The following is an 11,375-nucleotide window of genomic DNA, read 5'->3' as shown; positions in this document are numbered from 1 at the left end:
ATCAAGAGGACTCTGTGGATGAAGCACTCTATAGACAGATAGGAACAGCCTCACACTTGCAGGCCCTTGTGCTTATGGGGGATGTTGTCTGAGAAACTAGGGACCAGGTTAGGAAAGCTAAGGCCCAGTTAGAATTAAACTTGGCTAGGGATGTTAAGGATAACAGGAAGGGATTCTATAGGTATGTCACAAATAAAAGACAGACTAGGGACAGTGTAGGCCTCCTCCAGAAGCTATCAGGAGAACTGGCTACCCTGGATTTGGTAGAAGGCTGAGGTTCCTAATGACTTCTTTGCCTCAGTCTTCACTGGCGAATGCTCTGACCACACCACCCAAGTCTTGGAAGGTAGATGCAGGGACTGTGAGAATGAAGACCTTGGGCCCACTGTAGGTGAGCATCTGGTTCGAAACCATCTTAAGAACCTGAATGTGCACAAGTCCATGGGACCTGATGAAATCCATCTGCGGGTCCGGAAGGAGCTGGCGAATGAAGTTGCTAAGCTGCTGGCCATCATATTTGAAAAATCATGGCAGTCAGGTGAAGTTCCCGATGACTGGAAAAAGGGAAATATAACCCCCATTTTCAAGAAGGGGAAAATGCATGACCCAGGGAACTACAGACCATTCAGTCTCACCTCTGTGCCTGGCAAAATCTTGGAGCAAATTCTCCTGGAAATCATGCTAAGGCACATGAAAAACAACCAGGTGCTTGGTGACAACCAGCATGGCTTCACGAAGGGGAAATCCTGCCTGACCAATTTGGTGGCCTTCTATGATGGGGCTACGGAACTGATGGACAGAGGCAGAGCAGTTGATGTCATCTACCTGGACTTGTGCAAGTCCCACAAGACTCTGTCCCACACAACATCCTTGTCTCTAAATTGGAGAGGCATCAATTGGATGGATGGACCACTCGGTAGATAAAGAACTGGCTGGATGGCCACATGCAAAGAGTTGTGGTCAATGGCTCAATGTCCAGCTGGAGACCAGTAACAAGTGGTGTCCCTCAGGGATCAGTGTTGGGACCGATCTTGTTCAGCATCTTTGTCAGTGGCATGGACAGTGGGATTGAGTGCGCCCTCCGCAAGTTTGCCAATGACACCAAGCTGTGTGGTTCGGTTGATATGCTGGAGGGAAGGAATGCCATCCAGAGGGACCTTAACACTCTTGTGAGGCGGGCAGATGCCAGCCTCATGAATTTTAACCATGCCAAGTGCAAGGTCCTACACCTGGGTTGGAGCAATCCCAAGCACAGCTACAGGTTGGGCAGAGAAGAGATTCAGAGCAGCCCTGCAGAGAAGGGCTTGGGGGTGTTGGTTGATGAGAAAATGAACATGAGCCGTCAGTGTGCCCTTGCAGCCCAGAAAGCCAACTGTATCCTGGTCTGCATCAAAAGGAGTGTGACCAGCAGGTCGAAGGAGGTGATCCTGCCACTCTGCTCTCGTGAGACCTCACTTGGAGTATAGTGTGCAGTTCTGGTGTTCTCAACATAAAAAGGACATGGAAGTGTTGGAACAAGTCCAGGGGAGGGCCACAAGGGTGATCAGGGGACTGGAGCACCTCCTGTATGAAGACAGGCTGAGAAAGTTGTGTCTGTTCAGCCTGGAGAAGAGAAGGCTGCGTGGAGACCTCATAGCAGCCTTCGAGTATCTGAAGGGGGCCTATAAGGATGCTGGGAAGGGACTCTTCATTAGGGACTGTAGTGACAGTACAAGGGGTAATGGGTTAAAACTTACACAGAGGAAGTTTAGATTGGATATAAGGAGGAAATTCTTTCCTTTTAGGGTGGTGAGGCACTGGAATAGGTTGCCCAGGGAGGTTGTGAATGCTCCATTCCTGGCAGTGTTCAAGGCCAGGTTGGACAAAGCCTTGGGTGACATGGTTTAGTGTGAGGTGTCCCTGCCCATGGCAGGGGGGTTGGAATTTGATGATCTTAAGGTCCTTTCCAACCCTATCTCTTCTATGCTTCTATGAGTATTTGTTCTCCAATCCTTATAAAGGCACACAGCTAGTTCACAGCTTCTTGTGGCAAGCAAGGCTGCTTTTTGTCTCAATAGCTTTACAGTTTTTTTCTGTAGGTAGGCTAACAGTCTTGACAGTCTGAATGGCTAGCTTGGGAAATGCATGGACCCATGAGTTGTAACCCACTCCTTTCCAGCCATTCACATTTAACAGAGATGTGGTGAATGCTAGGAAGTGTCTGGAAAAATTTACACTCCAAGTATCTTCAAGCTTCCTTTTTTCCTTGCTAGAACTCCCCAAAGATAACTTTTAGGATGTATAAGGCAGCAGACTGAGTCAGGGACCTTTTTGCACATATCCTTTGCCTCCATTTCCTGTATTAATCCCTGTTTAACTGAAATGGTGGAGTGGCATGATGCTTCAAAGCAAACTGATCTTTTTAAGACTCTTCACCCTACACTCTATAATCTTGGTTTCAAGGAAGTGAATTGTATTCAATTAGTGTTAGATAAATTTGGCTGACCTCACTTCCTGATTTTTCTGCTCTGAATACTTTACAATAATATCACGTGGTGGAAGAGTTGGTGGTACAACAGGTCATGGTGGGCTGAATTTGCTCAGCTGGAAGGCTAAGCAGTCTCGGACCTTGCTTGTCCATGGGAGATGGTTCAGCAGAGAGCTCTCCAGGAGCACAAACAAGAAGTGGTAACTGTGAAATGCAGGGAGTGTCTGCCATCATGTGGCTCTTTGTTAAAGGCGTCTTCACCAAAGTATACTTTTATTTTGCATTTTTTGGTTATAGATGAGTGGATTTAGCTTTTTTAATAAGTTGAATTTGAAAAATGATTATGTTATCTGGGACAGTATGTGCTCTATAGCAGAATTTCAGTGACCATTACCTTGTGTAGAACTATAATTCAGCTCATCACATTTGCAATATGAAAGTGCATGTCCTTTTCAGACACGAATTGTCAGAAAGTTGCTTTTTTATTTTTGGATGTACTCATGTGATCTTGGCATGTTACATCACTAGGATTATACTTACCTTTTTTCCCTAGCGAGGATATTATTTCCTGAATACTTTTTGAAAGCAGATATGATTTGGCTGCTGGAAATAAAGAACTAAGTGTTTAAAATATATAATCATACAGAAGCTGACATAGCCATGCCATAGAAAAGAAAAAAATTGACAGAGATATAAAGCAGATAGTTTTTCTACTGTTCACATTCTGAATGCATTTGAGTTCTTTGCCTATGAAAAAACCCAGCAATGCTGTAAATATGAAGATTCTCCAGGAAAACTTTTAAATTGGGTTTCAGTTTTCACGAAGCACATGTGTTCTGAGGATTTTCTCTAAAAGGATTAGTTGGCATGATTCTTGAGGTAAGTTAGACTTTGCCTATATAAGCATGTATAGTATTTCTTATCTTAATGCAGTTCCTTTTTTGCAGGGTAACACAAGCAAAAAAATTCACAATATTGAAAGCAGAGGTTTAAAACAGTAAAGGCTGGTCTGTGTTATTGAATCCAGGATTGTAATACAGGTACCCATGCTAGCCTCAAAAGTTGCTCTGTCTACCTAGAGATGCTGACTAGGACTTCAAAACATTATGGGCACCAGTGCAATGTTGTTCCTGTGCTTCATACCATCAGGACCATTCAATTTACAGCTCCTGTGTGGTGTACTGTACTTGGTGTTGCTGCTAGTATTGTAGTTAGCTGGTTTGATAGATACAGAATATCTGATTCTGAGAACACTGGGGGTGTTAAAGCAGCCTGGTGGGTAAACTTCAAGTTTAATTTAGTAGTCCTGTGGGGAGAAAAACCCAACGAAAATATGTGAAAATGTGAAAATGAAAAAATCCAATTGAAAAATACCTACAAGAGTCTATTAGATGTCAGGAGGCAGAGCCTAAAAACAAAGGGAAGTTTATTTGATTCCTGTGAGTGTCGCCTGTGAGTAATACTGGAAATTACCAGTGTTAGCTGAACTGCTGGGACTTCAGCAGAGCAGCTAGAAGCGATGAGTTGGAACTGTGTACCTAAGGAGCTCTGTGCAAATGCTCTGCAGACCATCACTGGGGAAGCCTTGGGAATCCAGTTCTGAAATGTTCACACAAAGCTTCTACCAAAAATAGCCCCTTCAGACAAATCAGCAGTTTGGTCAGAGTGATCTGAAGTCAGTAACCAGCAATTCCTGAGTAACACCACCCAGGAGAGAGCCCTGATGGGGTTTTTCTAGTGGTCTCAATGCAGGCTGCCATTGCAGGGCAGCTTCTATACATGTTTCCACAATGAGCTGACCCTGGACAGGAAGGGAGCTAAGAATGCCACTTCTTTCCTTCACTCTGTCCTTTTTGCAGCACTTAGCTGAAAATCTCTTCAGGTACTTCTGTACTAATTTCTTCCTGCTACTTATGTCTGATAATACGTGAACAGAGATGAAAGAATTGCAGCTTGCCCAGGCTTTATCTCTTGGAGAAGCACTGCTTCTAGGATGTGAGGGACAGTGGTGTAACAGCACAAGATTTTCTCCTTTAGCACAGACTCGGGCAGCAGGGCTCTATCAGCTCTGTCACCAGAAGAAACAGTCCTACAGAAAGGTTGCTTTGGTATTATCTACGTAAGCACCAGTGTTTAAGTGAGTCACTGCCTTATTAGATACATCTATTTATACAAGCAGAAGATAAAACACACTGAGACCTTCCACTCGAGACTACTGTGCTCCCTCTGACACTTTGTGGTCAGTGTGATTTAAAAAAAAAGGCATAATTGAAAGGCCAATTTAAAAACGTGGTTAATTAAATGTGAAAGGTGCTGTCCTTGCTTGGACTGTCTCTTAATGGTATGACAAGCTCTGGTAAAGAGCTTAGCTGGCCAGATTAAAATTAAAAAATTGTCTCGGTCCATCTGCTAGCTCCAAGAAGTTTACTTCCATCACCTTTACTTGCTTCTTCACCAAAGCGGAATATTGTCCTTGAAAAGAACATGCCCAGGATTGACTTTTTTTACCTAATGTTTTTTTTCCAAAGGTAATTATATGTGACATCAAAGTACTTTCAAAAAAGGACAATGCTTTTGGTTGGTTCCCGAACACGTTAAATACAGCTCTTCTGCTGAAAGGGATTTTTTTTTTTCCTTGCATATTTTTTGGTGGGTGTTTTTTTGGTTTTTTGTTTTGTTTTTTTTTTTTTTTTACACAAGTATGTTTGGTTTCCTTTGGAAAATCTTTTTTTGCCTTCCAGCTCTGGGAATTAAAGGCGACCTTCAAATAGTTACAGGTAACGCAGAAGTCTTATATATATACTTGTTTTCAAAGTTTACCTATGGCGATGTGTAGAAATAAAAATGCCTCTCTGCTTTAATTACAACAAAGGGGGGCTATAGAGAAATGTTTTGTCAAAACCATGCCATGATATCAGTGTAAATATGGAATACTTGGAGTGATTTCCAGGAGGTATTATTGTACATTTGTGTTGTTTTGCGTGTAGAATGTACCTACAGGAGGCAAGTTTTTCCAACTTTGAGAGACATTAAATACTGGTAAGTTTTTTACTATTTTCTCTAACAATTTTGTATTAAATCTTAAAAAGTGAGATTCTGTCTTCTGCCGAGGGACACTGAAAATATATCAGTTTGAGTAAAGATTGAGCTTTTGCGTTAGTGACTTTTTTACGTTTTCTTGTCCTTCTGATGTACCATCTGATGGTGGACTTCTGCACTAGAGCTGACTATTAACATACCATCAAAATATCCACATTCTTTATCCTTCAGTCATCAAAGTCAAAGGTGCTATTGCCTTTGAAGTATCAGAATAAACCCACAATCTGTGGGATGAAAAACGCCATATATTTATTATTGTTCTTTCTCTAATAAACGATTCATTGTGATTCTTCCTTAGGCATGATTTCCAGGTAAAAAGTAAAAGAAGAAAGTTGAATTAAATAATTCCAGGTTAGCTGACTGCCAGCTGTGGAGGATAAAGAATTAGACTGTCAGACTAAAATCAAATAGACAAATTTTCCTCTCAGAGGTAAAGTTTCCTCTGGAGTGATGTGGAACAACTATTATAAGAGGAAATTAAATTTAAAAAAAAGAAAAAAAAAGGCTTATGAGCCCTTTCCCCCCCTATGTTTTGCTGCTCTACTCATGTAAGGATCTATCTCATGGTGGTGACAGGTGTACCTGCTAGCTGTCAATTCAAGTAGCTTTCTTTTTCCAAGGGGTATAAATGTTTCATGTGGACAGAAAGTATAAAAATTAATCATTTATTTAATTTCTGGTCCTGAAAGCTTCTAAATACATGTTTATTCTCGCAAGTATAGTCCCGTTGGCTTAAACCAAATCACAGAAGGGAAATTAAACACAGCATTTGGCAGTCAAAGGGTTAGAGCTTTAGGTTGTGTTGCTATTTGATGGGATGCTGTAAAAAGCTTAAGGTTGTCTATAATAGTACAGTCATACAGACAGGTTTTGTTAAGAGAAAAAAGCAGTTATGCCTTTCAAAGACCATAACAATGGCATTAAGGTACATAAGATGGCGTTGCTATCTCATCTGAGAAATTTATGTGTCATTTTAATTTTTACAGCAGAAGGTTATTCAGCTACAAAAGCAGGACAGGCTAAAGATGTTCCACCAGCCCTTCAGCTCAGTGACTGGCATTTGGCAAACCCTTCTCTGCCTCCGGAGTTGAAAAAGCTTAATGGCATCATGGAGGCTGAACAGGTCAACAAGCATTTGCTGTTAAGAAGGAAGCGATCCATTCTGTTTCCCAGTGGAGTTAAGATCTGCCCTGATGAATCTATTGAGCAGGCTATTGCCAACCATCTGAAATATTTCAGGCTCAGAGGTAAGTGACTGTACGTTTCATGAGTAATTGATAGAGAACATTAATTAAAAAAAAATAGATGAAGCTTTAAACATAATAAAATACCATGTCATAAGAAATACATTATTACCCAAGAAACTTAGTTTTCTGTCATAACCTACCTTATGATAGCTGTTCTGAGCTAAAAAACTACCTTCTGGTTAAACTCATGTCATAAAAACTCTCAGTCCCTCAAACCACAGATAGTGTTTAATAAATACTAATCCTCTCTCATAGAACAATTTGAATTCTAAGAAAAATAGATGTTATGTACAGGTTAGCTAAATGGCAGAGGTTCTTGTTTTTATACAGTGTTCTTCCAGTGCTATTAGAATTCACTGAGGAATCTTTCAGAAAAGAGTCAAGTCTAAGACACCGATGTCTCAGCCATGTGACTTTTGATAAGGCTGCTTGTGGAAAGTGTAGTATATATTCTGTCTAGAAAGCCAATTCAGAAGAAATTATTAGAGAGGAGAAGGAGTTGGTCTCATGTTGCCTCAAAATAGAATATTCAGCCTGATTCAGTGCTCCTTGTCACTGTACATGTTTCAACTCTTAACTAGGATTTAACTGGGATTAAACTCCAGCACTGCCCAGTTAGTTACACAAATGGCCAGAAAGCCACCCTGCCCCCTACAAGGTGCCCAGTGCTGTCATATGGTGCTCCTTCTGTTAACCTCAGAAATCCCTGAGCGCAGACTGAGTGTAATAGGCTAATTGTCTCTTAAGTGAGATAAGTGCATTCTGAACGGTAATCTGGCAGGAGCCACAGATACGCTGTATCCACTTCAGGTGCATGAAAGGTAGCCATACAGGAGAATTTCAGAGAGAGAGCGAGTGAGGTCATTGCATCACAGATCATAGCTGGAGGTTTTGAAAACAATGGAGAAGTTGTTAGGGAAAGAAGCTTCAAATAAAGAAATTTTTCACCACTTCCTGCAGATGTGTATGACTGAAAAATCTTGTGCCTGCCTGTGTGGTTTTTTTTTTTTTTGCTTAAACCACAATTTATCTGGCGCTTTACAGGATATTCTCTATTATTTATTAATATTAATTGAGCATAAAGACCTCATTTGCAGCAAATAAGCTCCCAAAGGCTGGGCTTTTTTATGCTGGGATTGACAAAGTCTCACTACATGCCCGACTTTCTGAGGCAGACTTTGAAACCTGTTATGACCTTTAAAAATCAAGACCTTGGCTACCTAAGTGTCTATAACACTTGCTCAAGTGGAAGTTTGCACAAGGGCATGGGCCATACATGCTGATCTTTCAATTTTTTCCTACCTCCTTTCTCACCTTGAAGATGATTATCTCAGTGATGAGTTCTCGTTTCTTAGGCATTTCAAGATAGACTACATGCAAAATGTTGTATATGCATGCAAAATAGTCTTTGGAGAAAAACTGCAGAACAAGTCGTCTGGTTCTCATTCTTGGTTTGAGTTCTGGTTTATCATGTCAGTCAGTTACATGTCTTCTACATGCCTGCTTCCTTTCCTGTAGACAGCTGGAACGATTGCATCTCTGTAGCAGGGAGCCTCTCTTTATCTCATAAGTCTTCATTTTGTTAACACTGGAATTCTTCAGGGGAAAACTGCAGAGTAACAGTGAGACCAGTTAACACTAAAATACAGGTTAGTTATTACTGCAGCCATGGGATGAAGGAAGTAATTTTCTAGAGGAGCTTACCTTCCCACCCACGTGTAGCTTCAAGGTTCTCAGCTTGCTGACTTAAAAAGATTGATCTTGATTTTCTGATGAGTTTAATCAGTATTGTTTGCCAGGGATTAGAGACCTCATCACAAATCCTGTCTTCTCCAGGGCCTCATGTTGCTAATGGTGTCCTATATATCTGTGCCTGTGGCTATCCCTGCAGCAGGGCAGTGAAAGTTTGGTGTGAGATGTAGCCATAAAGACAGGCTTTTCTCACATACCTTGAGGGCTGTTTGGTTATTCAGGTGGCACATGGCTTGCACTGCTGGGTCTGCTCAGGAGTTCTTTCCTGATCCTGGCAGGCCTGGCTGCTCTGTGGGTTGGCCTTTAAGGGGTTTGTAGCTAGTCTGATTGTCTGATTCCTGGAAAAATCGTAACACAAAGTCTGTACAGCAGATTTGTTTTTCTTAATAGTAACAGTGTGAGTACATTAACAGGGCACATTGTATTAAGCAAGCTTCAGTCATAACTCTGAACTGCTGGGCTCCTGACAGTTTGTTGTAAGCTCTGATGATGCACTTTTTTCCATTCCCTATCTACTTGAAACATTTTATATTTAAAATTTAAAGTTATATTGCTAGTCAAAAAGCTTACTGGTAAACTTGTTTGGTTCCTGTGTCTGGCCCTATTTCCCCCCTCTCCTTTTATTTCTAGTTTTGTTTAAATGAATTGCTATTTTAAATATTAGTCAAAAGTTACTTCATTTATTGGCAGCGTATGTAGATAGCATATGTAGCTTAAATACTGGCAAGTTGCTGGAAAGTCAGAATGGAAGCATAGTGAATTATTTTTATACAGTAACATATATTTACTGAAGCTTTCAGTCAAGGCTGTTTAACATTGTTTACATTTTAATGTCAATGAGTTTTGTCTACAGAGTCTCAGAATGTTTATAATCAGGTTATGAAAAACATGTTTTTCTTCTATGGGGGTTCTTCAGAGCCTGTTGATAAGAAGCTTTGAAAAAACTCCCTTGCCACCACTCTCAGACTAGTCAGGAGGAAGAAATTTTCCTTCTGAATACTGAAGCCATTTGCACCATGTTGTTCAGCTTGTTACTGCTCATGGCCATGGAAATGGCTGGATAGGACACAGGCTAAAGAGGACACAATGTGACTCTTTATCTGCATCCCCTTTCCTCCTTCCACAGAAAATATGACCCTGCTCTGACATCTTAGGTCTGGTTAATGGGCTTCAAGCCCACAGATGGCACAAAGCCTTTAGGCTTGGAATTCAGTGAGGTGTCTAATTGCAAATGAAAGGACCCACAACAAATCCTTAATCTACTGGGACCTGACTGGGACAACTGTTCCTAGAGCAGCAGCTTGTATTCAGGCAATGTCTCATCACATTTATTTTAATATAAGAGATTAAACATTTAAGAGCATTAAGGAAAATTGCTTTCAATTATTACTGCCAATTACTGCTTGCAACTGGAAAGCCAGTTCTTTGCCTGTTGCTATTTGAAAACTGTGAGATTAGACAGTGCCACTGCAATGTGTTTGCAAACTAGTGCCATAGCTTCAACTCTTACTGATAGCCTGCTGAAGACTTAGCCCAGCCACAGGGAATAATGTCATTGCAGTATTGTTGCTGTACAATGCACCTGGATTGAAAGATCCATCAATCAGAAAGTATGCAGGATACAAGTACTTCTAAAAGAAATGAAAGCAAATTATATTCTTTAGTGTAGGCTTCTGGATTTGAAACTAGATTTTAGATTTAGTGTTTCCTGGATGCCCTGCTCTTATGAGTGTGATGGTAGAGAGAATGCTTGTTGTGGTTTGAGCTCAGCTGTAACTCAGAAAACCACGTAGCTGTTCTCTCACTCCTCCCCCCCCTCTTTCTATACCCCCCCCCCCCCCCCCCCCCCCACTCCCAGAGGGATTGGGAGAATAATTGAAAGAATGTAACTCCCATGGGTTGAGATAAGAGCAGTCCAGTAACTAAGGTATAACACAAACCACTGCTGCTGCCACCAATAATAATAATGATAAGGGAAATAACAAGGGAAGAGAATACAACTGCTCACCACTGATACCCAGCCCGACCGAGCAGTGATCTAGCCCTTCCGACTAACTGCCCCCAGTTTATACACTGAGCATGATGTGCTGTGGTATGGAATACCCCTTTGGCTAGTTTGGGTCAGGTGTCCTGTCTCTGCTTTCTCCCAGCTTCCTCTTCTCCCTGGCAGAGCATGAGACTCAGAAAATCTTTGGTCAGAGTAAATATTACTAAGCAGCAACTAAAGACATCGGTGTTATCAGTGCTGTTCCCAGGCTGAAAGTCAAAACCACAGCACTTGCACCAGCTACTAAGAAGGAGAAAAATGACTGCTACTGCTGAACCCAGGACAATACTACAGATCCCATTCTGCTTCAGGAAACTTATTAGTACTCCAGCAGGATCCAGAAATCCAGAGCAGGATTATGGCTTCATTGCCTGAGGTCTGTGCAGAGGTCGTACAGAAATGTTGTCCCTGTCTTAAAGAGTTGCTTCCTTAGCTGCTGAGGAAACAAGCATAACTTGAGGCAGAAAGTCAGAGGATGCATGGATGCTTGTGAATTTGGCTATTTTTTTCTGATTAATACAGATGCATAAGCAAAACTGATTGGAAGCGTCTCCAATACTCTTTACTGTGTATTACAAATAAAGTTAACTACCTGGAAGCTGGAGGGGTGCTAGAGCAGTCACATGCTGCTGAGAGTTAATAATGCAGAGTTTGAAGACTGCATTCTTCTCTAGTCACACATACCAAATGAGCTACAAGGCTAATTATTTTCATACAGGAAAACTGTCAGGAGTGTGATATGGAAATGAGAGATATCTGTGTA

The 11,375-nt window shown here is 41.3% G+C and overlaps 1 protein-coding gene across 1 annotated transcript in view; it reads left to right on the top strand.

Moving 5' to 3' along the window:
- The first annotated feature begins 5,168 nt into the window (after positions 1-5,168).
- The window catches only part of IMPG2 (interphotoreceptor matrix proteoglycan 2), a 52,555-nt gene continuing 46,348 nt past the window's right edge, over positions 5,169-11,375 (top strand). The window contains exons 1-2 of the mRNA XM_061454495.1: positions 5,169-5,244; positions 6,553-6,813. Coding sequence (XP_061310479.1) covers positions 5,169-5,244; positions 6,553-6,813 — 337 coding nt within the window. The remainder of the gene's footprint in view (positions 5,245-6,552; positions 6,814-11,375) is intronic.

This window comes from Pezoporus flaviventris, unplaced genomic scaffold (assembly GCF_033815535.1).
Source record: "Pezoporus flaviventris isolate CSIRO_AGI_PZ_B2104156 unplaced genomic scaffold, CSIRO_AGI_Pfla_v1 ptg000015l, whole genome shotgun sequence".
NCBI lineage: Eukaryota > Metazoa > Chordata > Aves > Psittaciformes > Psittacidae > Pezoporus > Pezoporus flaviventris.
This window is presented reverse-complemented; position numbering and strand designations above follow the sequence as displayed.